We start from the raw sequence: 23,295 nt of genomic DNA on the forward strand, positions 1-23,295 counted from the left end.
CGGTTCTACCATGGCCAGCAGAGATTCGGATCAGGAAGAGGAGTCGCCCAGACACAAGGGCACCGTTGTTAGGTGGCACAGCTTCCAAAGGGGATCGCTGTACCCCGAACCTTTAGACCCGCTGTGTCCCAGAGCGATGGCTTCCATGTCCTGTGGACAGCTTTTAGTCCTGAGAAAATTGGCATTGTTGAAGCTCACGGCATGCATGGAACGGTATTGCCCGACTCACCGCACCGGCTGGAACTGGGAGCTCCCAAAGTTTATCAGAAAAATCAAGACGCCCGATTACAAAGACAAGACCGTCTTCGGAGTGCCGCTCTTGTTGTCTCTTCAGAGAACCGGTCAAGCTTTACCTAAATGTATCCAGATCGCTCTAAGATGGTTGAGAGCCAATGCACTGGACCAGGTGGGCATCTTCAGAAAGAGCGGTGTCAAGTCGAGGATACAGAAACTCAAGGTCATGACGGAGACCCAGGGAGACAACATCAATTTCGACGGGCATCAAGCATATGACGTCGCCGATCTTGTCAAACAGTATTTCAGAGAGTTGCCGGAGGCTCTGTTGACGAACAAGCTCTCGGAGACATTTATCGCCATCTTTCAGCGTAGGTTTTATTTTCACTTGCTCGTTTTTTGCTTTGTAGATCGCGCGAAGGAAAAAAAATGTGATTTTGCAATGAATCGATTCTTCTTGCAGATGTACCGGTAGAGTTGCGACCGGATGCCGTGCAGTGTGTCCTGTTGCTGCTCCCAGATGAGCACCGCGAGGCGCTAGAGACTCTGCTCGATTTTCTCAACCATGTCGCTAGCAACTCGCCCTACAACCAGATGACAGCCTCGAATCTAGCAGTGTGTCTAGCCCCGAGTTTGTTCCATTTTAACCACAACAACACGAACGTGACCAACAGGTCGAGTAGCGTGTCGCCACGTAGGCGAAAGACCGTGGGTATCCCCGATCAGCGAGAACTGTCGGAAAACAAAGCCGCTCACGACTGTCTTCTGCATCTGGTCAAGATGAATCGTGAATTATTCATGGTGAGTGTACCGAGGCGTCGTTATTCGTTGATCGCGATCTCTCGCTTGCGCTTACTCCGATCCAAGGTACGAGACAGACCCAGCTCATGTTCCGTTTTTTTTTCAGGTCTCGTCGGACATGTTGACGCAATGTCATTTTAATTACATGGAGGAGAGCATTCCGGTCGCGCTGGAGGAACTCGGTTCGGAACTGAAGCAGGATTGGAGAGGTTATCTGTACGCTTGCACTACGGCCTTATTGAAGGAAGCGCGAGAAAAGTAAGTACATGTTATTATCTATATTATATGTGAAAGTTAAAAAACAATTATAGATGACATAGGATGGAAATTTTTAAAGAAAGACAAGAATATAATATATATTTCAAATATCTAGAAACAGATTTATTAATTATAAAGCCGCGAGAAATGAGTTGCAAATAAAAAGATACATATAAATGAAAATAAGAAAGACTGAAAAAGAAAATACAAGACATCTAAATTTGACAGATATGTCTAATAAGAAAATAAAATCGATAGATTAAGAGGATGCGCTAAATGAAGATCTATGTTCTGTTCTAGCAGAAGTCGCGGTTGGGTCACGGTAAACAATCCCGCTGACAACACTGTAGAAATGGCGTATAAGAAAGTAGGTGACGGACACCCGCTTCGTCTCTGGCGAGTGTCAACGGAAGTCGAAGCTCCGCCGAATGAGCTCTTACACCGTGTGCTACGAGAGAGACACATCTGGGATCCGCAACTTTTAAAATACAGACTGGTAAACAAATTGGATACTAATGTGGAGGTCTTCCAATACGCTACCGGAAACATGAGTCCGTTGCCTGCCAGAGATTATTGTGTATTAAGGTGAGTTAATTAAATTATCACTTGTCATATAATTAAACTGGATATTTTAATTTTTTTAAATAACAGATGTTGTCTTCTGTAAGATTTTGGACGATTGTTAAAGATACTTAAAATCCCTAATTACTATAATTAATTTTTTGTAGATCTTGGCGGAATGACCTTCCCAAAGGTGCTTGTGTCATTGTCGAAACATCCGTGGAACACCCAGATGCTCCTGTCATGCTCGGCGGAACTCGCGGCATCGTTTTGGCCTCTCGTTATCTTATCGAGCCATGTGGCAGCGGTAAATCCCGCATTATGCATTTATCCAGAGTCGATACAAAGTAAGTAACATTAAACATCTTTCTGCAAATAACATGCTTTATCTTCTTCAATCTTTAGTTTACTCTTAAAAATGTTTTCCAAAGAAAAAAGTAAATTTATTCGAAATAAATTAAAATTAAATCCCGGACTTTTGTGTTGATTGGATGATGGAATATTATGTGAATTTCACCAAGAACTAAAAAAATTAAATTATTTGTTTTCAGAGGTCGCACGCCTGAATGGTACAATAAAAGCTACGGGCACATTGCCGCTCTTCATTTGAGCAAAATCCGCAACTCTTTCAAGCACACCACCGACGGGCCCGAAAGCAAAGTTTGAGAGCAGGATACCGTGCAACACCAATCGTTGCACGGTTCTACCTCCTCTTCCTCCTCCTCTCCATCTCCCGTGTTTCTTCAAGTCCCCGACGAACAACAGTACGATCATAGAATATTAAAGGAGGTACGACAGGTCCAGCCTACGATCGACGAGGAATAATCTCGATCGGTCGAGCAATTAGTAACCAAAACCCACCGATGTCGTAAGTTAGCTTCATTCAACAACCGGTTCTAGATTTGATATAAGTAACTTGATGTTATTGTAGTAGTAGGAGAATCCTCCGTATGACGTTTACTGTCCAAAGATCTTACCGTCCGTTTGTCGTGAAAATTGTGAGGGACAGGATGTAAAGAAAGAGAATTGAATTATCTCACTCAGCGATTTTAATAACAAAAGTGACTCACTTCGATAAATTAATCATTTCGGAATTTAAAAGAAGACTTGTTATTTTCGCAATTCTGATGTTGTTGTTCTAAAGTTTATAAATTTTATCGATTCTCGGATCGTGATCGGGCACGATCTCCGAAATTGTGTTTTGCTGCATTTCATTGGTTCGATTGCATTTTAATGTTAAGAGATCGAGAATAGCCGATAAACGTTTCTGGTTGTGAGCTAAAAGATGAACGTCATTCGGTGTTTTCGACGACTATGTTACGACGTATATGTTCGGTGTGAGAATAGCAATTCCATGGGTTTATTCTATGCTACAGCAACTTCGTATCTGTGATAAAAATAAGATAAAAGCATACTCGCGAGCGCGCAAAAGTATATATGACCAACGTAAAAATAATAACATTAATAAAATTAATCAAATTTTCTCATAATAACTTATCCGATTAAAGTTCCTGATCGATATAAAGATTCACCGTTTCGAGTGTTATTAGAGTAACAGATTATAATCAGCTAAATTTTTAAATTTTATCTTTGCTTTATATTTTATCTTTTTCAAGTGCAGCGAGATTTTATCACTCTATACACTCTATAGAGATTAAACGTCAAATATATTTTTCTTATAACTAATGACATTTTAAAATAAATAAATGCAAAGAATTTTATGGCAATAAAATATCGCTGCATCTCACTCTAAACTGCAGAATGCACTCATCAGTTGCAACGATTGCGATTAATTGTAAGCGAAACCGCATCTAAGTTAACGACGCGCGTGCCAACAATGCACGCCCGTTTCTAATCAAGATGTTGACCGATAAATGTTCCTGTCAGGCGCCTAAATCAGGGACGAAGCCTAGATAAGGTACTGTCTTAAAATACAAGTTTCACTTCATATGTCTCATATGTTCAACACAAGATACATTTTATATGTTTCTCTTTTGGACCAAATGCCAATTTTTTTTCTATCGTAGCATATCACGTTAAGGTAGTTGACACATTCGTTGGTAGGGAAATTTTCCTTTCCCGTAAGTGTTGCCGCACGTAGACGGACGAGTATGTAAATGTCGCGTAAACATGTACACGTGTGTCTATTTATAGACGTGCTTTTATAAGCACGTGTTTGTTACATGTAAAAGAGAGAAACACGTCGTCTCACAGTCCGAGTTGCACGAGGTGCTGCTTCTCTGTTTAAATCGTGACAAAAAAAAAAAAAAAGAAACACAGAATGATGATATTTATTTTATAATTGAGCGAAAATAACTCGTTGCCGTAATATTTTTTTAAAAAGTCGCGCTCTGAGATTATTCTCTTTTTCCTTACATCTATAATACCAAATGATATTATCTCGACTTTTAATATTTTTAATTACTAAGATATTCAGAGCTTTTTTATATTTTGATGAAATATTTCAAAAATATTTTGCACGTGCAGTGCATTTATACAAATAAAGCAATTCTTTTCTGCAGCTCTGCTCATTATCGTAGATTTATCGCCGAGATCGCGATCACCGCGGCCGTTCGAGCAATGCGAAAGGATTTTGAGTAAAGCGTAAATTTCCAAATCTCGTTGTTCCATCATACGAGTGACGGACAAGTTCACTCGGTGTAAGAAATTATCATTGTTACTTGTGTCGATGTTAAGAGTTAAGATTAAAAAAGAAAAACATCTGTTTTCACTGTGTCTCTTTGGAATCGTCGCGAGTCGATCAATTTAAGACGTGCGTTTAAGATGTTCAATCGTTCGGCATGTTTATATGCAACAATTATTATAGGGACCATCTCATGCACGTAACAAATAACTTGACGGAATGTCATCTGCGCGAAACTGATAAATGTTAGGGGAGGGATGTTAAATATATAACAACTCAACCGCGTAATCAATCGCGTTTCATTCAAAATATACCGAAATAAAATATAATCAGATTTACCAATTCTTCTTTTTTAAATTGACATGATTATAACGTTTATCTTCCGTGTTTGAGAATTCACTTTCGTCGAATAATTTGTTACGTTCATGGACCATCTTTGCTCGGACCCCAGACAGGAAATGACCTGCGCATGATGCACCTCATCGAATCGAATTTTAAGTGTATTTTAACGTAATACTAGTCACTTACATGATAGCCGAGAGTTACGGATTACGATATAAAGCTACCATAAAATTTTATTGCGCAGCGTGTGTTGCGCGCACCGCGCGAAAATATATTTAAAAATAATATTAATTAATATTGTGCTATATATTATACATATATATACATACATTATATATTGATGTTAAGTAATTATACGTAAATATATCATATTTTTGTGTCCAAAAACCGCCAGTAGAAACGTGACGGTTGAATAAAGATGCCGTTGGCGTTTTCTTAATATTTGTAAGTATATATATATATATAAAATATGTATATTATAAAGATAAAGTAATGAACAACACAGAGTTGTATACCCATTAATAGCTACGTCTTTCTATTATCATTTTACCTCTCTCTCCTTTATTTGTTTGCTATTTGGCCATTTCTATTTTGTCAGACATTTATCAATTGCGTCAACTTTATATTCTCGTACCAATAACCAACCGTGTTCTTTCATTGTTTAATCGATAACATGTGTTACCATGGACAATGCATCCCGATGTTCAGGCTGTTTTTATCGGGTGAATATACGGATGTTTAGTTTCTCATGACAAGTCGCTGATGCACTTGGCAGAATTTACTTTGCGGCTCAAATCAGATTACATACGAATAATATATTCATCGTACTTCTATTAGATACTGCGTGCTAATTAAAGTATCAAAAATTATACATTAATCTTTATAGTGTAGAAGTTTTGGTCCTGTTTGAAAGTCTTAACTCAGCAAAATGGTGAGATTGCACGTAAAGAAAGGTGACGAGAGCCAATTTTTATATGACACCAACGTAGAGACAAGTGTCGACGACGTCATACGCGATATTGCGATGATCTACAATGGTCGTTTGAAGATTTCAAGGATCTGTTACGGTAAATATCTTTGCGAGAGGTAGCGAAGTTATTTTAGATACATATATATTTTAGTAAGATTGAACAAATGCTTTTTGAAAATCTCGGATTACAATAGGTATTTTGAAATGTTAATTTTTTCTTTTTCTTTTATATTTCTACATTTTAAAAGTTTTAAATATGAAGAGAAAAAGTTTCTTTCGAGTCTATTCTCTCTGATTGCGCAAAACAAGTGTGACATAAATGAGACTTTGAATATATGCTGTCTTAATCTCGGTACCGATACATTCTTCTTATGTAAAGCAAATATTCCGTTCACTCAAGCTTTAGCACAGCAGCTTTTGACTGCCTTTTACGAGCTTTTTGTGGCATTTATGGGAACCCTGGCTTCACAGCCGAGATATTAACGCGAGAAACCCATTAGCGATTATCTTCTCCGGGGACAGCCGCGGCTTGTAATAACAGCGTATAATAAGAGAGGTCCGGAGGTTCTCCTCGAGTTTATGAACCCATCTATCCTAGGTGCCGTGTGTGTAATATTAGTCACACGTCGCATGGGATAATAATTATACGAATACTTGTACTTGACACCGGTTGGTTGCTCTCTCGTTCGCTCCTTCACACGCATCTCTCTCTCTTGATTGAAAAATAGAGATCGAGGAGCTGGCTAAGCACGGCACAATGTTACCACCTGAGATAATGGGCCTCACAGACGAGCAGGTCGAAGAGCTCAAGCTCAAGGACGAATGGGCTGACAAATGTTCGCCCATGGGCGGCTGGACTTTCCACAAAGACAAGATCGGTACGTGACACTGCTCGCCGACACTGTTCGGATAATAATGGTTTTAGAAATATCTATGAATAACTTGCGACATAATTGAAATCGCGAACTTTTGTAAATATTTAAGAGGGAGAAGAGGCTGTATTATAGAGAGACGATAGGGAACTATGTTACAGGAATATTTTTAATTTTAACTTTAATTATTAAATAACTTATAAAAGAATGATTATTATTTTATATGCATCTTAACGATATATGTGAACATAAATTATATGACGTTATCCATATATGTGTACTCTTTTTTTCAATATTTATATTTTGTAACTTTCCTTTTATTTAGGAAAAAATATTTCTGATAATTTTAACAAAACTGCAAAATGTTGATTGCAAAATTATTCTGTTTTTTAATAATTTGTAATAAGGATGTTTCTTTCATAATTTTTTTATAAGAGTTACCTGATGATATTGTAATTATTTTTTTAATAATTGATACCGAATCTCTTTCTCTCTTTCTCTCTCTCTCTCTCTCTCTCTCTCTCTCTCTCTCTCTCTCTCTCTCTCTCTCTCTCTTTCAATATTTATATTTTGTAACTTTCCTTTTATTTAGGAAAAAATATTTCTGATAATTTTAACAAAACTGCAAAATGTTGATTGCAAAATTATTCTGTTTTTTAATAATTTGTAATAAGGATGTTTCTTTCATAATTTTTTTATAAGAGTTACCTGATGGTATTGTAATTATTTTTTTAATAATTGATACCGAATCTCTTTCTTTCTCTCTCTCTCTCTCTCCCTCTTTCTCTCTCTCTCTCTCTCTCTCTCTCTCTCTTACTTCTGTTTTAAAAATATTTACAAAACAATATAAAGTTTCGTAGAAACACGCAAATAAACGTTATTTAAGATTGCCTGTATTTCACATGATGAATTAGACTAAGTTTAGATAAACGCAGGTCGTAGGAATGGTAGACAGCCTAACGAAAAGATGCAGGAGGTATTAAAGAAAACTATCGAGGAAGCACGTGCCATGACATCAAAAGTAAATGCAATTTGATTTGTTACATTTCACGTTTTTAAAAGTAGTTCGATTAACAAATTCTTTGATATTATTTTGCACAATCATAGAAATTAGTGCAACAAGAGAAATTAGTCACGCAGAAGACAGTTCAAGAGGCTCTGGATATATTAAGAGGTGCTGTGATGATCGTTTATCCGATGGGACTACCGCCGCACGACGTGATACGTAAAGAATTTGAGAATACCGAGGATCTCACCGGTACTCAAGCATCTCTCGAGGTACACGCTTTTGAAAATTAATAATCAAATAGAGCACGAAACAACACAATGGTTTAAGAAATATTCTTATTTCTTAAATATTTTTTTAACATTTTTTAATGTATTGTTTTTTAACATTTTCTAAACAATGTTTACCAAACACGTTTAAAAGAGAAATCCTAATTTGTGATTGCATATATATAAAACTTTTATTTAAAAAATCGTTTTTAGAACTTTTAAATAAAGATTGGTGACATCTTCATCGGCATTTAGAAAAGCGTACATTTGTCGTAGGTAATCGATGTGCAATTAGCTCAACTGTGGTTCTCCGGAAAGGAGCTATTACCGGGGAAGAAAATGAAGGACTTCGTAGGTAATAACGAGAAGACCAAGGTGATTGTGAAGCTGCAGAAGAGGGGATCTGGAAAACCGGCGAGGGAGCCGCTAATGTCGGAGGACGAGCGGAAAGAATTGATGCTGCGCGCATATCGTCGTCAGGAACAGCTGAAGGTAAGTACCTTTGCATGATGAGTATCTCCATGATTCATCCACAAAATAGTGTGTGTCTGTCTCTAAAACTGCCATTTAATATAAAATAATCTCAAATACTTATTGTGGATTAATTTTGGAATTTTTAATTGGATGAATTATCAGGTAATATTAACGGTTATCAACAACTGGTGATTCTGTAATCGATCTTGACGTGTTCTGCTTTACCATCAACTATTTATTCAAAGATCAATAGAAATATGAGGATTATAAATAGAAATAAGAGTAAAATTTTTCCAAGAAATTACGCAGTTTATTGAAAAACAAACTGATATATGATATGCGAGTATATATTATAAAGCGAATTGATTTAATAATTTGTGAAATAGAATGAGAGCACGTATGCTTCTCCAAGTCGCCTTCCATTGATCTACTTGTACTTAAAAGGGGATAGTACATGTCTATCGATTACACGTGCGTCCTTTACACGCCCTGTAAATAATATCTTTCAAAGTAGGTAATTTATTTCTGAAACAACTCGCGAGTCTGTTTGAACTGATACGAATTTTTTTCGAGCCACTTTACGCTGACACGCGTCTTTTGCATTTGCAAATTATCTATTGCAAACGAATAATTCGATACTTTCAAAGCATTGGACGAATAAATTTAGTTTTAGATTTGAATTCGATCACAGTTTAATTTAAATAATTTTGATGGAAAAAGATGATTGTTTTATAAAGTAATATTGGTTTTAAAAACCTACACTTTAGTGTAAAATTTCTATATTGATTCCTACTTGTATCGAAGCGAAGATTGGTCTTAACATATGAACTTTTTATTACATAAAAGTTATAATCCAATTATTAAACAATGGTTATATATTTAAGAATATTTACAAATAATACATAAATATTTTTAATTGATTCTTATAGAAATATTTTTTCTACTCATTAATTTAAATTAAAAATTAAATAACATGATATAATATGAATGTATATTTATTGAAATTAATTGTAATGGAGACATTGGGGATATTCGCAAACTAACAGGTAAGTGTTTTGAACTCGGAGAAGCAGATGTCTCATTTCTATTGTTTCCATTATTGATTAGAAGTTGGAATAAATAGCCAGTAAGTGGGTGTACAACTCCCATACGGCACAAAAATGTATAATCGATTACGAGAAGCTATATATATATTCCAAGATATTATTTAACTTTACATATATAGCACATGTGTTATTTTTTCCATTATCCTGAAATATGTTTCGTAAAATGCACGAAAACATTTTTCATTAAGACAGCAACAGGTATGCTAATCTTTTCAAACTATTGTTCGCTTGAATGATCATAGGTAATGGTATTTCGTTAAGGGTTAACTGATCAAATTGCTTGTCAAAGAGTTGTTTTGCTTCTTTTCACATTTTTTTGCGGAAAGTAAAAGCTTGATCTAGCTTAATTGAGTGTGGAAAATATATATCGTGAAAATTATATATAAAAAAGTGATAAAACATACTAAAGTGTAAATATAACTTAAAATTCAGAATCTCTTTAATATTATATTGCACAGAACCAGTGAATTCTAGATTTCCAAAAAGTGACAATGCTAAATATGCAAATCATATTAAAATGTTGAGACCAATAATAATATTAATGACAATTAAAATATTAAAATATGTAACAATAGGAATATATGTAATACATGCTCAATATATTGATGTTTAGACACGCTTTTCTATCAAACTTAGTTTCGAAATGTAGTTAGCAAGTTATTTTTTATTCAGTCTCTCCTTAAAAATTTCGACAGAAACTTGTTTCTGGTTCTATTACATATTATATTTTAAAGGAATATAATTATATTTTTTCAAGCATTTCAGTATTTCATTATTACATCGAAGCCATTGCATCACGTTGATCAATGGATAGAATGGAAATTAATGTTACTTCTTTAGAGTCCGTGATGTTAATTACGTGTTCAGCAATTTGTACCTCATCCCGTCTTAAAGAAACTCGAATTAATAACGGAAAAAAGAATTCTTATTAAGAATCTTATTAAGAATTGTCGCGTACGTCGACTTGAAACGTGCCACACAGGAAATTACATCGGTATGTGTTGTGCATTCATAAAGGTTGATTCGTTCTCCTTAAATCGATAGAAAGAAACCGCAATATCTGTCGAATTGAATGTCTAGCAATTCTAATGTTTCTCCCTTACTGGAGAACGAAGGAATGAAAATTCTATTGTGCCAGAATTCTCAATAGAACTTTTTGTAATTCGTCGATATTATTTAATATCGCTGTAGAAAACAATGATCGATATTTTGTTCAACAACGACGATTTGTTTTCTTCTTGGATTGATATGTCTACAAGAGAACATACATGTTATTATATTATATAACGCGATAAATATATCCACTTTACATGTTCATTATTTTTGCAGAATAGTATACCTTACATAATTACATACTAGAAGGAAACTTTGATGTGGTGGCGATGGTAGTGTAGGCTGATTTAATATTCTTCAGGAATATAATTTGTTGTTGCGAGTATATAACGCGACATACATGACATATCGATATTGATAATAAAAGATAAAAAAATATCGATATTAATTCGCTATTTCCAATAAATTAATAATACGTTAAAGACGCCGTTTCTGTCTGCTCCACGAAAGCTTACCCCAATCAAATAACTTCCTTCTGTTTTTTACGATTCACTGGGATTGTGATTATTGTATTATTCTCTAGTTGGCTGTCTTATCACGTATTGTAGTTGTTTACGACGTCTCGACTGAAAGCTTCCATTACTTGACATTTATATTCATTTAATACTATTTATTAAATTGTTTAAATTTCATAAATTTACGAATAAACCTACAATAATCTAATAGGACGGTAATAATGGTGCCTGTATTATGAAGAGCCATTCACAGATGTCAAGCGATCAGCGATTGACAGGACGCACTTGATTTAAATCTGTACTTGTCGCATATATAGGTCGAGGGCAATCCAATTTCACTTTTGTTTTTATCGAAACGATACGATCTTATATAATGGAAAAAAATGATAAAACCGGAAGTTTAGAGAGAGAGAAAGAAAAGGGTTTTAGTCACATCATGATGATTTATTGTTTTTATCTATATCACATATCTAAACGTCACAATATTAATGCGAATTATCTTCAACGTATATCGGAATCATGTTCCATACTCTGGCATATATTAACCATACATGATAATATTAGATAATATAACAATAATAATACTAACACATAAAATGTGCGCAGGGAATAATCTATCCTTCTAAAAATAAAAATTCCATAAAGATAAGTTGGTTTCGAAGAAAATTTTTCATTAGGCGCTCTGTAATTTTGTGCGAAATTATGAAGGTAGAACTGTATTCGTTTCGCCAAGGTCAGGAAATATTCCTCGCTCCATGATTAATTTGCATGGGCGTATTACAAGCGGACAGTATATATGAGAAACATTTCGTTCTTGCGCAACAGGGCAGACATACTTTCGTCACGAAGTGCTTCGCGACACGCGAGGTCCAACAATATTATTTTATTATTATTATCTAACAATAGGCATCAAATTTTCATCGCGAAAAGAAAATTTTTAGGGGATATAAAAACTTTCAAAATTTTACTAAAAAAATTAGTTTATATATTCTCATTATATATTTTATTATGTAGACAATATATATGCAACCAAGTTTTTCTTTATAATTGCCCATTTTCTCTATTGCATTTTATAATTAAGTCAACACGCGATGTTTATTGTAAATTGTTTAAATGTAATTTTCAAGAGTGCGAATTAATTATTATACTTTCGATGGAAAGTAATTGGAATATTGTGCGAAGTGAAAGAGAGGATACAATTGATTGCACGTAAAGAAACTTTATTCTTAAATAAAAAAAAAAAAAAATGTTTTACACATGCATATATGTCACAAATATGTTGACATAAAGGCAAACATAGAATTATACTAGATTTTATACATTCTATATTATATTAACTATAATTTTATATAAAGAGGATTACTGTATTTCTCTCTACATCGAAATGCATAATCAATCATATGCACAATTGTTTGTCATTTGCATACTTTATTAACGATTAATTATCTCGCATTGTTCCTTTATCGTCGTTGTTCCTTAAAAAACGTTATTCCATGGATTCGTTAACTATCCCAACCATTTACTAATCTCTTTATCTATTTTGAATGGATAAGGTAAAATATTGATTATATCATTTTATGATATATAAATGATTCTCTTGTATATTACAGGTTATATAATGATTCTTAGATAATAAAAACATACATGAAATAACATTTTTATTTATATTCCGGAAAGTCTTTATTTTCGTAATAGAATAGAGATAAGAGACATATAACTGTGGTGTTCATTTCCGGAAATGAGAGATTTTTTTGTCTCTCTCTGGTTATAGCATTCGAAGATATTAATGGGTACACTTTATTGGCTCCATTGAAAGCGGAAGAAGGCACATAGAGTACAGTGACGTTACAGAAGTCTTTATTTCTTGTATCCCGATTATTTCTAGCTACTTTTCTTGCGTGTGCGTGTGTATACTTGCGCTCGCGTGAGATTATATTTATTTATCGCCTGGTTTCAAAGCGAATATATGAATATCTAGCTGAATGTGTGAGTGTATTTTTGCGCATTATCAGTTTTTTCTTATAAATTTCGGCTAAAACTTAAAATACATATACATTTTTCTGTCGATTAGCCAATAAATAACATATTGTCTTTATAAGAATAAATATTAGATTAAAATATTAGAATAAATATTAAATCAAACTTATATTTTTTCTCATAATTTACTAATTATTTATTCTAAAAAAGGATTATTTATTTATTTCATTAAAAGTATAATAATTTTATTGAAAATAAAAATATGAATCGCAGCAATCAATTAAAAAAAGTTTCTTAAAAAATTATTTTTAAAGTTTATATTTTTAATTAATACATCTATGTATTCTTTTTAATTTTGGTAAATATGCATAAAAGGTCACACTTTACCGATTTAATCGCCACTTAAGTATGTTGTAGAGGAAAATATTATGAATAATTCCCCGCAAGAATCAAGTGACGGACGGCATTGGTTTAGAAGATATAACAAATTGAAGTTTGACATTAAAGTTGATGTATGCTGTAATACTTTGTTATTTTTTGATTAAAAAAGGCTATTTACAACATTTATGCGTGGTCGGGGGAGCTCCGAAGGGGTCCCTCCCCTGACAATGCATTCAATAACTAATATTTTTCAAGACAAGACTCAGAAATTCATGTAGTCGCATGTTGAAAGCTGTTAAAGAACTGCGAGAAATAGGTGAAACCGATTATTGACGAAATATCTATGACCATGTACCTATCCCGTAAATGTAAACAAACACTTTTTCTATGTCTACAACAAATACAACGTACAAACTCAACAAAACTCAACTTTTCCTATAATGTTACTTTATAATACCTAAGAAAAAGCATTAAAACTATGAAACTTTAATTTATTATATCTCCTAAACCAATGCCATCCGCCACTTGATTATTGTGGAGAATTATTTAGAACACTCTTCCCTACAACATATCTAAGTCGCGATTAAATCGATGAGGTGTGACTTTTTATGCATATTTATGTTAATTTTTAGTACTTTGAATGTTCATTTTATGACGAATCATTTTTGATTGACTTTAAACATATGTTAATAAACTAGCACGAGAACTCGAGTAATATCGATTATACGGATTAGTGGATATATAAATGTTTCACTTTCTAAAAGCACATGTACATATTTACATCGCAAAATACAGATATTCATGCATAATATGCATCGCAATTATGTGATATATAATGTACTGTACAATTAATTTAGGCAGTCGTATAATACTCGGGAATTTTCATATATCGGTATTAATCAATATATTCAGAGACAGGGCATTACATGAAATGTTTTCGCCGGCGATATCAGAAATATCTAATTACGATTCTCTACGGTTAACTACAATAGCACGATAAATAGATATAGAAAAGATATAAATGCGCATGTTCGTTGATAGGCGAATTAAACGAGCGTCGAGTCATCGTTGGCCTACATCTATTTTGTACATTAAAGAAGCTTGTTGATTTTAGGTTAATTTTACTTTAATTAATTTTATTTATTTATTTAACTTAAATATATTTCGGCGTTTATTTATTTATTTCTCTTTTTATTTTGTCTTCGTTGATTAAGAAATTATTGATTTTTCACTTTATTCATACATATCGCGGGGAAACAGTTATTGAACGCCACCTGATTCTTGTCATTGCACATGTTATTTATTGAAACACGGCGGCATTAGACAGTTATACTACAATTTTCTATATTATATATTTATTTTATTCCCTTAATGTTCCCTTGATATATTTGGAGGCAAAATCTTAATATTAATGTATCAGCGATTAATATCAATTAGTTTCAATCACTTTGTTTTGCGCGCAAAGCTTAACGATACATTGAAGGCAACAGTGAACGTATAAATATATATACATATATATTTATTTGACCGATGTATTGTATAACTCTAAGAAGTTTAATATAATTAACTTGGACCCCCCAGATGAGTTACTTTCGATGAATTGCATTGGCAGAGAGATCACTTTGAATTTAACTCCATTTCGAACATAACGTCGCAATCACATATTATTCGTACCATTGCATATACATTATCAATAACAATTGCAACTATAGAAAAGTTAATTACCTCATTGCGGAAGACGACGTTAATGTCCATCTGAGAACTCAATTCACCTCGTACTCGAAGATCTTACTTTTAAAATTTATTTCTCTCACGATAGGGATGAATCTATTCAACACGACGAACCTTTAAAAGCCGGATATCGTTCCTTTTCTAAAAGGAATCCTCAGCTTCATCCATGTCGATCAGTGGTAGCCTTTCATAGTCCAGCGTAGCGCTCATACTAAGCGGCGCGTACTGCTAAAGGGACATACTTCTGATTTCATTTTCATTACTCTGGCTTTGAGTGGCGGAGGACATCGCTTCCATGAGTCCCTCATCTTCGCCCTCGACCTCTTGCTTGTCGACGCAATATCTGCATCGCATCTTGGCGTCATCCCCCACCTTCACCGATCGCGAAATGATAATTAGAGTGATCACGCTGATGACGAAGAGTCCAGCCGGCACGATTATGGCGATTAGCAGTTCCATTCGCGTCTTTTTCAGATCGAAACGCGCCACCACGAAGAACGAGTTGTTCTGAACAATATATACGTGTAATTGATAATTGCGAACATAAGATGTAAATGTTTTACAATCTAGGATGAGAATCAGTGTTTGAATAATTTTTTATAAATAATTTCACCTTGTCATATCGCATTTTTTTTAACTCATCTTTCACAATAGTTTGTCTTTTTTTCAAGAAAGATTATTTCAAGAATAGACTTGTTCTCATACATTTTTTATACTAAAATAGCTTTTATTTTAATAAAAAATGTTCACTCGATACTAAAGAAAATCTCAATAGAACAAATTCGTCAAATTCTTATTCTTTCGTTAAATCTTTGAACGGAAAATTCCTTACCTTGTTATAATAGCAGGGGTATCTGCTCTGCGCGGTCTGATTGTCACCATCTCGTCCGTGAGTGAGGAGAAATTGTCTGCACTCGCCCCTCAGGGTATTGACGCAACGCTCGAGATTGATGTACAATCGTGAGCTATTATAGATCGTCAGAGATTTTTGCGCCGGGACATAGGCGTTTGTGGGATCCGCCGGATACTGCAAGCTCCTCTCGTAGATTTTCAAGAAGCTCGTGAAGTTAATGGACGGTTGGGGAATCTTGATCTCGTTCAGTAAAGTGCCGTTCACGCAATCCTCCGTTCTATGAAGGTAAACAAAGGCAATAACGCTATAATGTGTATCATTGATTTATCGTTGCATGAAAATAACGTGCGCAATCGATAGGTCGATTTTGAGTAAGATTTGTAGAGATAATTGTACATCATTTTTTTTTTTCTGTGAATATTATTTACTAACGCAATTCATATGTATATATCTTCATAATGAAAAAGTTTGAGTATATTGGAATCTAATAAATAAATATCCATGCTTTATGTAAAAACTCCTTAAAAGCAGATAGGAGTTAATTATATTTGGAGCGACCGTATCAGAGCCAATTACTTTTATTAAGGAACTCGTATCATTCCTCCATATTTTCGCTTTCTTACACGATGGCATGGGTTATTTCCATAGCAACCATTGATCCAGCAGCTGGGTCTATGATTCACCCTAATATTTTCTCATACTTATTCCTTCTCACTTCGTCTCTCAGTTGGAATATAACTTGCGAGTGATGAATGAAATTGTGTTTGTTATAAATTCTAATATATAGGTATATAAATATATATCATAATTTTATCAGAAAGTATATAATCCTATAAATATATATCTATTAAATATTATATTGTAATTATATGATTGTAATAATGACAGATATTAAATTTTACATGATAAAATAAGAAAGAAGAAAATAAGTATATATATAATTCATACTGCAATTCTATTTTCGTTCTATAGACAAGAAATGTCAAGGTCCGATTGATCAATATCTATGGCGACACAATAAATCTCTTTTGATGAGAAAAATAATGTAAAAAGTATTTTCTCCTTTCAATTATCTGACTCCAGTGACTTATCTATCAGCAGCAATTCGATTCTCGAGGCTCTCATGTTTCATTGACTCTCTCCTCATCTTCTATGTATGTACATTCAAAATACTCAAATATGATATATGTCAGCAAATTTAGATATGAGAGAGAAAGCCGATATTAATTGCGATATAAAGACTTTTTAAGATTAGGATAAAAATTTAATGCGTAGCATTTAAAAATTGATATTGCAGTTGAATATAATCATATTTGCAATGAACAAATAAAATATAGACATTTCTCTTTACGATAAACACTAATCTCATTCATGTTGATGATATTCTATTTTTTAGCTTATAACTATGCAGGCAATCCGATATAACAAAACTTCTCTCTCTCAGTGCAACAAAATCTTAATGGAAAAGTTTGTGTCGTGATAAAATTTTGCTATATCACTATTATTCGTCATTACCTGATGACGTTTTCATTCTTCGTAACGGCGAAGCAGCTGGCGATGATGCTGCCGTTCTGCTCATCCCAGATCTTAACGGGCTCGTCCAGTCTGGTACCAGGCAGACTACCGTTTGCTCTGTTCAAGGCCATCCCGTGGGAACATCTCGCGGAGATGATGCTGTTGTCCTGCATCAGATAAACGTTGATATCGCTGGTGGAGATGTTTGGACAGTATCTGTCGCAGGTGAAGGCGGTTTTGATCTTCGTGCATCTAGAGTTCTGACAGCTAAAGAAGCCATTCAGCTTCATATTGTCCTTCTCGCTGTCGATGGCAATACCGTCGGCCTTAACATGACAGAGCATCAGCTCGCTCATGTTCGAACAATGTCCCAGGCTGCAGTTGAACACGCCCGTCAACATACTGCACTCGCTGCCATTGTTGCAGTTGTACTTCTTCATGCTCCCCATGTTTACCTATTGACATTTTACATTTTTATCATATTTATTGAATCTCATTATTAATTACGTATTGAACTACATAATATTAATGTATGAAAGCTAATATATTTTGATAGAAATGTAATCTCAAATTTAATCTGTCGCAATTTTTTACTTTGCAATTAGAATTATACATATAAAAACTAACGACTTTAAAATTTTATAAATGGCGTGTATGTGACAACTGACCTTGGAATTAATTTTAATTAAAAGACGAAATCTGTAATCTAAAATATCTCATTTTTAACGGGTTAATTTTGTTTTCCCATTACACAATCGCTACAGAAAAGTTAATTAACATTTATTTTTTGTTCTAGTACTTATACTCATAATTCTATTACGAAATTATTCTTTTAACAGAATGCTCGAGAAACATCCTATATGAAGGTATTGCGTACGTAATTAGGATCTCGCTGTTTATATAAGTTCGTCAATATAGTTGCATAAAACTAGGTCGTATATATACTCTAGTCATACGATATATCGCCCTTTTCTCGTCAATACAGTAATTGAATCCCATTACTTTCGGGATGTTTTGAGTCTATGTTGGTAAAATATTAGTAGTCGGTATACATTATGATAAGCCATTCGCCTAAATATTCATATTCTTGGTGGGGCACTCCCTCGAGGATAATTCCTCGCCCCCGTTTGCTTGACGTTAGATTGTGATAATGAATACCGACTATTTTTAGCTGCCTTACGCGCGATAACTCGAAACCTTTCGACTCTCAGGAACGCCAACAAACCTTTTTGGGGTCAAATACGTCGCATCAAGTTAGAAACAAATCAACAGAACTCGTGACATGTGTTTTAATTATGTTCTGGATACGGATATATTCTCGAATAACATCATTCCACGTGTTTAATTAAACTAAACATTAAAATGCTGCTGTAAAACGATTCACAAAAACAAAATTACTATATCATATTATATTACGTGACTTAAATTTCATGAATTTTGCAGAGTGTAATCTTGCCTGTAAAGTTGTTTGCAAATAAGTTTTATAACTGGGAACATTGTTGACAAGAGCGGAGGGCTGTTTTTAATGATGTATCGCCATTACGACGGCGAAAACTTACGTCATATCGCGCATCTCCGTCGCTCTTGATGAGCTTCTTTAGCATCTTCATAATGGATCATATTCATTAAGTAATTATATTTAGCAATGAGAAAATAAATGATATTATTCGCAAGTAGTGAGGAAAGAGAATTTTTTTTATAATTTTTTAAGATCTCTCTTGCAAATGACATTGTGATTTATCGTATGTATATCCCACGCAATAGATTTTATAATGGCATTTTTTCTTCGTGAGAGTATTATAAGAAGTTTCCCCTCTCTCTCTCGCGGGCTGGAAACATCCGCTGTTGACTATATAATCGATGCTTCGCGATGGTTGATGGACCGTTATATATCGGTGAGGATAAGAATATGAAATGAGGTAAAAACTGAAGGTCAAGTTAAAGACAAAAACCAGATGCATTTTTTTTATATAACTTTCGAAAAAATGCAAAAACTTTTTATATATAAATTAAAAAACTTACATTTGCGGATGGATTTGTGTAGGCGCAGGATTACATTCTGCGAAGTTTGTAAAATTTATATTACAAAAATATGATAATATGATATGAACATTGATCCATTTGAATATTAATTTCTTTTTCTTGTGAATCGTTACAGTAATATTTTAATACTTATCACGTAATGCAGGCTCTATCTGATTTCTGATGAATAAAATTATATTTTATCTGCAAATACGATATTACGGATAAAAAGCCAGAGAGAAATTTCTCTGTATATGTTAAGGTTGCAAACAATGTAGCTATTTTACATTCTCGAGGTGACCGGTATAACATTGACATTATATTTTAATGATGAATTGTGGGAAATGCCAATGTTATCGAGGATAAAGTTAAAGAGAACGAGGAATTGATCTCTAAGGGGTAGTTTCAGTGTATAAAGCAAGTTAGCTGTTTCGAGCTTAATATAAATCGCGAATGCTAGGAATTTGTAATAATGAAAGTAATTTCTAATAATACAGCGGACATCGCTATATTTTATTTGGATGCAATTTCAATTTTTCGCGATGCTCCTCCATCCCGTCTCGACGTTTGACGCGCCGAAGAAATTGAACACTCTAAAAATGTAATATCGCCATGAAATGGAAATACCCACGAGAGAGTGGCCATTCGTGTGGGAGCTGAACGATCGCAGGTCGGTTAGAAATGTGTTGTGGAAATAAAGTGATCGAAATCCGAAGGATAAACGTGGCATCCCTGCCTTCCGAGAAGAGAATTCTTGTATCTCATCAAGTGAAAGAAGTTTTCAAGGGTGGCAAGTGGCTAGAGAGAGAAGCATGTCTTATTGTCCTTTCCGAGAAAGATTCGCGAAGGATCTTCAAGTTGATTGCGTAATTATTCGAGATTGCAATCGTTCGTGTCTAATGGAAACTAATGGAAATCGAACACAGGATCGTAAAACTTTAATGTAATATCAGATTTCGTAAATGTTTTTAATCTGCGGAGATTACGCGAAGCCTGCTAATAATATTTCCTCCTCAGTTTTTGTTAATTTTAAAACAGTTTCACAGCTGTTTTTGAGAACAAACAGATTACTAATTTAAACTAATATTTAAATCAATATTTTTGTATAAACAAATTTGTATAATTGACAATTCTTTTTTTTTAACGTATTCGTGGTTCCTGATGTAAAAACAAGCAGATTAGTAAATTAAACTAACAATTGAATTAATGTTGAAATAAATAAATTTAATTGAGAAGTCCTTCTCTCTTTCTGATAGCACACTCGTTATTTCTTTCCAAAAAGACGAATTAAGAAAATTTCTAAATCTTGTTTATATTCTTGCTCCATATAAGAAGAATATTTCAAATACAATACATATAAATATTTTAAATGCAAAATGTTTTCTTGTATTACATATGTATACTCGGAGTAAAAAATTTTTAAAATTTTATGAGAACAAACAGATTACTAATTTAAACTAATATTTAAATCAATATTTTTGTATCAACAAATTTGTATAATTGACAATTATTTTTTTTTTTAACGTATTCGTGGTTCCTGATGTAAAAACAAGCAGATTAGTAAATTAAAGTAACAATTGAATTAATGTTGAAATAAATAAATTTAATTGAGAAGTCCTTCTCTCTTTCTGATAGCACACTCGTTATTTCTTTCCAAAAAGACGAATTAAGAAAATTTCTAAATCTTGTTTATATTCTTGCTCCATATAAGAAGAATATTTCAAATACAATACATATAAATATTTTAAATGCAAAATGTTTTCTTGTATTACATATGTATACTCGGAGTAAAAAATTTTTAAAATTTTATATTTTGGTTTTTCCCACGTATTTTAACAGTATTTTTTTATATACGTGAGATATATATTTACTTAGGACTCTCTGTAGCATAGTCGATACGACTGTACCACAGTTTTCAAGCAGAAATGTTGAAGCATCGCTGTACGCACCTTAGGACATGCGATTGTGTCAAACTTGGTGCAGTTTTCGAAAACCACATCGGTGCCGTTACGTCTCACGGTCGCGTGAAGCTGAGCACAAAAGCCACTGGTTTTCGTCAAGCACCATTCGCCGCAACTCGCCCAGCCGCAATTATTCACCATCGTAGCATTAACGGTTTGGCACATCACCGGTTCCGGCTCGATGCCGATGTGAAAAGCTCTAAAATTAATTACGCCGGCGTCGTTAACACGACACGAATGATCTTGTAGAAACAAGTAACGAACATTTTTTTTCATAACTTTATCTCAAACAAAATTTTTGAGAAGAGAAAATAACGACCGGTTATAATTTATCTTAAATAATTTTGCTCGCTGAATAACGCTATTTCTAACGGAGACTTTGCGGAAAAACAAATCTTTTAGATTATGAGATAATCGGTTAAATAAATTTGCAAAAAATGGAATTGATATATTCGGTTATAAAAATAAAAATTTCTAACGTAAATTACGAATTACGTGGCTCTTTACTTGTACGACGGCGCGTAGATCGCCACGCTGAGGTAAACCAAGGCCACGCAACTGATGACAAAGGTGAACTGGAAGAAGCATATGCTGCCGCAAATCCTGCGATCCTGTTCCGGTATCAGGCGACGCTTCTGTTTCCGGCCCATCTCGCGTGACACTTTGCGATTTAGATTTATCCAAATATACCTGTGCCGTTTTATAAAATTCTCTGTGTTTTATTTTTCCAATTCGTGCAAATTTTAGTCCCTCTCCGCTCACAGAAATATTATCAACGCGAACTTGTCGAAGAATTATTTCGTCCGCCGAAATTTTGATGTTTATTCTCTTATCGACGTATTATAACGCTCGAGAATTAATTTACTCCGAATTTGATAGTCCCGTCTTCATAAAGTCGAATGTTGCGTATATTATATATTATATATTTCACTTTCTCTCTCTCTCTGCAAGCACATTATATAAAAAGCTAGGCGACTTCATGTCGGCATTTCATTACTATCGTAGAGCGTGCGGCTATAGTAGCTTCGTAAAAGATTAATCGCCGTCTCGCTTGAGGAAAACAACAAGCCGAGAGATCAGTGGACTATACTCGTTTCGCGCTAAGAATCGATTGTTCGTAATAGCTTTTTGTTCTCGCGACAAAATATTATTTGTCAGAAATGCAGAGTGCAGCGAGCAAAATATTTCATTATAGATCTCTGTGCTTACTTTTCCCGTACTATTTCCGTTTGGAGGGCGAAAGTTCACAAAGTCGGTCGACAAGTGCGTATATACGTGTCACGATTCTTTTATCGATTAAATGATTTTGCTGCCCACGAGCACAAACATGCGTCGTAACGCACGATCATCATGCTATTTTGTCATAAGGCGTGAGATGGTCCTTGAACTTCAAGCCTATTATTTTCCGGTCCTCCAAAATGATCAAAATTGAAGCGCTGGTAAAAAATCGCTAATATTGATCCATATCGAATCAGCGATTTATAATTGCTTCCACGATACACAAACTTCTTGAAGCTCAATTTATTTCGTTGAATTTCGTTGATGGTTCTTAACGTGAATAATACAGCTGCAAATTCGTCGGGTATAAGACTCATCAGACACGTGACTCACGATTCTACTGAATCGTGAAGGGTTGCCCTACTTTTTGGACTGGGATGACCTACGTTGATTTAAGCTGGCGCGATTAGCCGTTCGTCGATAGGGCGAAATGTATAACGGCAAACAGGCCTCTTTCCATGTTTACACGACG

General features: G+C 34.2%; 3 protein-coding genes across 5 annotated transcripts in view; 2 read left to right on the top strand and 1 right to left on the bottom strand.

Moving 5' to 3' along the window:
- The window catches only part of LOC115233699, a 213,366-nt gene extending 208,179 nt beyond the window's left edge, over positions 1 to 5,187 (top strand). The window contains exons 12-17 of one of the 2 annotated variants that reach the window (XM_029804263.1): positions 1 to 605; positions 698 to 1,035; positions 1,142 to 1,293; positions 1,594 to 1,878; positions 2,022 to 2,201; positions 2,406 to 5,187. In XM_029804263.1, the coding sequence (XP_029660123.1) occupies positions 1 to 605; positions 698 to 1,035; positions 1,142 to 1,293; positions 1,594 to 1,878; positions 2,022 to 2,201; positions 2,406 to 2,520 (1,675 nt within the window). In that variant the 3' untranslated portion in view covers positions 2,521 to 5,187. The remainder of the gene's footprint in view (positions 606 to 697; positions 1,036 to 1,141; positions 1,294 to 1,593; positions 1,879 to 2,021; positions 2,202 to 2,405) is intronic. The other variant, XM_029804264.1, reaches the window with a different exon arrangement.
- Positions 5,188 to 5,768: 581 nt separating this feature from the next.
- Positions 5,769 to 23,295, top strand: part of LOC115233691 (cilia- and flagella-associated protein 298) — a 52,661-nt gene continuing 35,134 nt past the window's right edge. The window contains exons 1-5 of the mRNA XM_029804253.1: positions 5,769 to 5,907; positions 6,539 to 6,688; positions 7,618 to 7,703; positions 7,790 to 7,960; positions 8,234 to 8,449. Coding sequence (XP_029660113.1) covers positions 5,769 to 5,907; positions 6,539 to 6,688; positions 7,618 to 7,703; positions 7,790 to 7,960; positions 8,234 to 8,449 — 762 coding nt within the window. The remainder of the gene's footprint in view (positions 5,908 to 6,538; positions 6,689 to 7,617; positions 7,704 to 7,789; positions 7,961 to 8,233; positions 8,450 to 23,295) is intronic.
- The window catches only part of LOC115233690, an 11,726-nt gene continuing 1,802 nt past the window's right edge, over positions 13,372 to 23,295 (bottom strand). The window contains exons 2-6 of one of the 2 annotated variants that reach the window (XM_029804251.1): positions 22,053 to 22,487; positions 21,534 to 21,744; positions 17,563 to 18,017; positions 16,027 to 16,324; positions 13,372 to 15,701 (exon numbers count right to left, since the gene is read on the bottom strand). In XM_029804251.1, the coding sequence (XP_029660111.1) occupies positions 15,423 to 15,701; positions 16,027 to 16,324; positions 17,563 to 18,017; positions 21,534 to 21,744; positions 22,053 to 22,195 (1,386 nt within the window). In that variant the 5' untranslated portion in view covers positions 22,196 to 22,487 and the 3' untranslated portion in view covers positions 13,372 to 15,422. Of the gene's footprint in view, positions 15,702 to 16,026; positions 16,325 to 17,562; positions 18,018 to 21,533; positions 21,745 to 22,052; positions 23,113 to 23,295 lie in introns of both variants that reach the window. The other variant, XM_029804249.1, reaches the window with a different exon arrangement.

The sequence above is a fragment of the Formica exsecta genome, unplaced genomic scaffold (genome assembly GCF_003651465.1).
Source record: "Formica exsecta isolate Colony F162 unplaced genomic scaffold, ASM365146v1 scaffold182, whole genome shotgun sequence".
NCBI lineage: Eukaryota > Metazoa > Arthropoda > Insecta > Hymenoptera > Formicidae > Formica > Formica exsecta.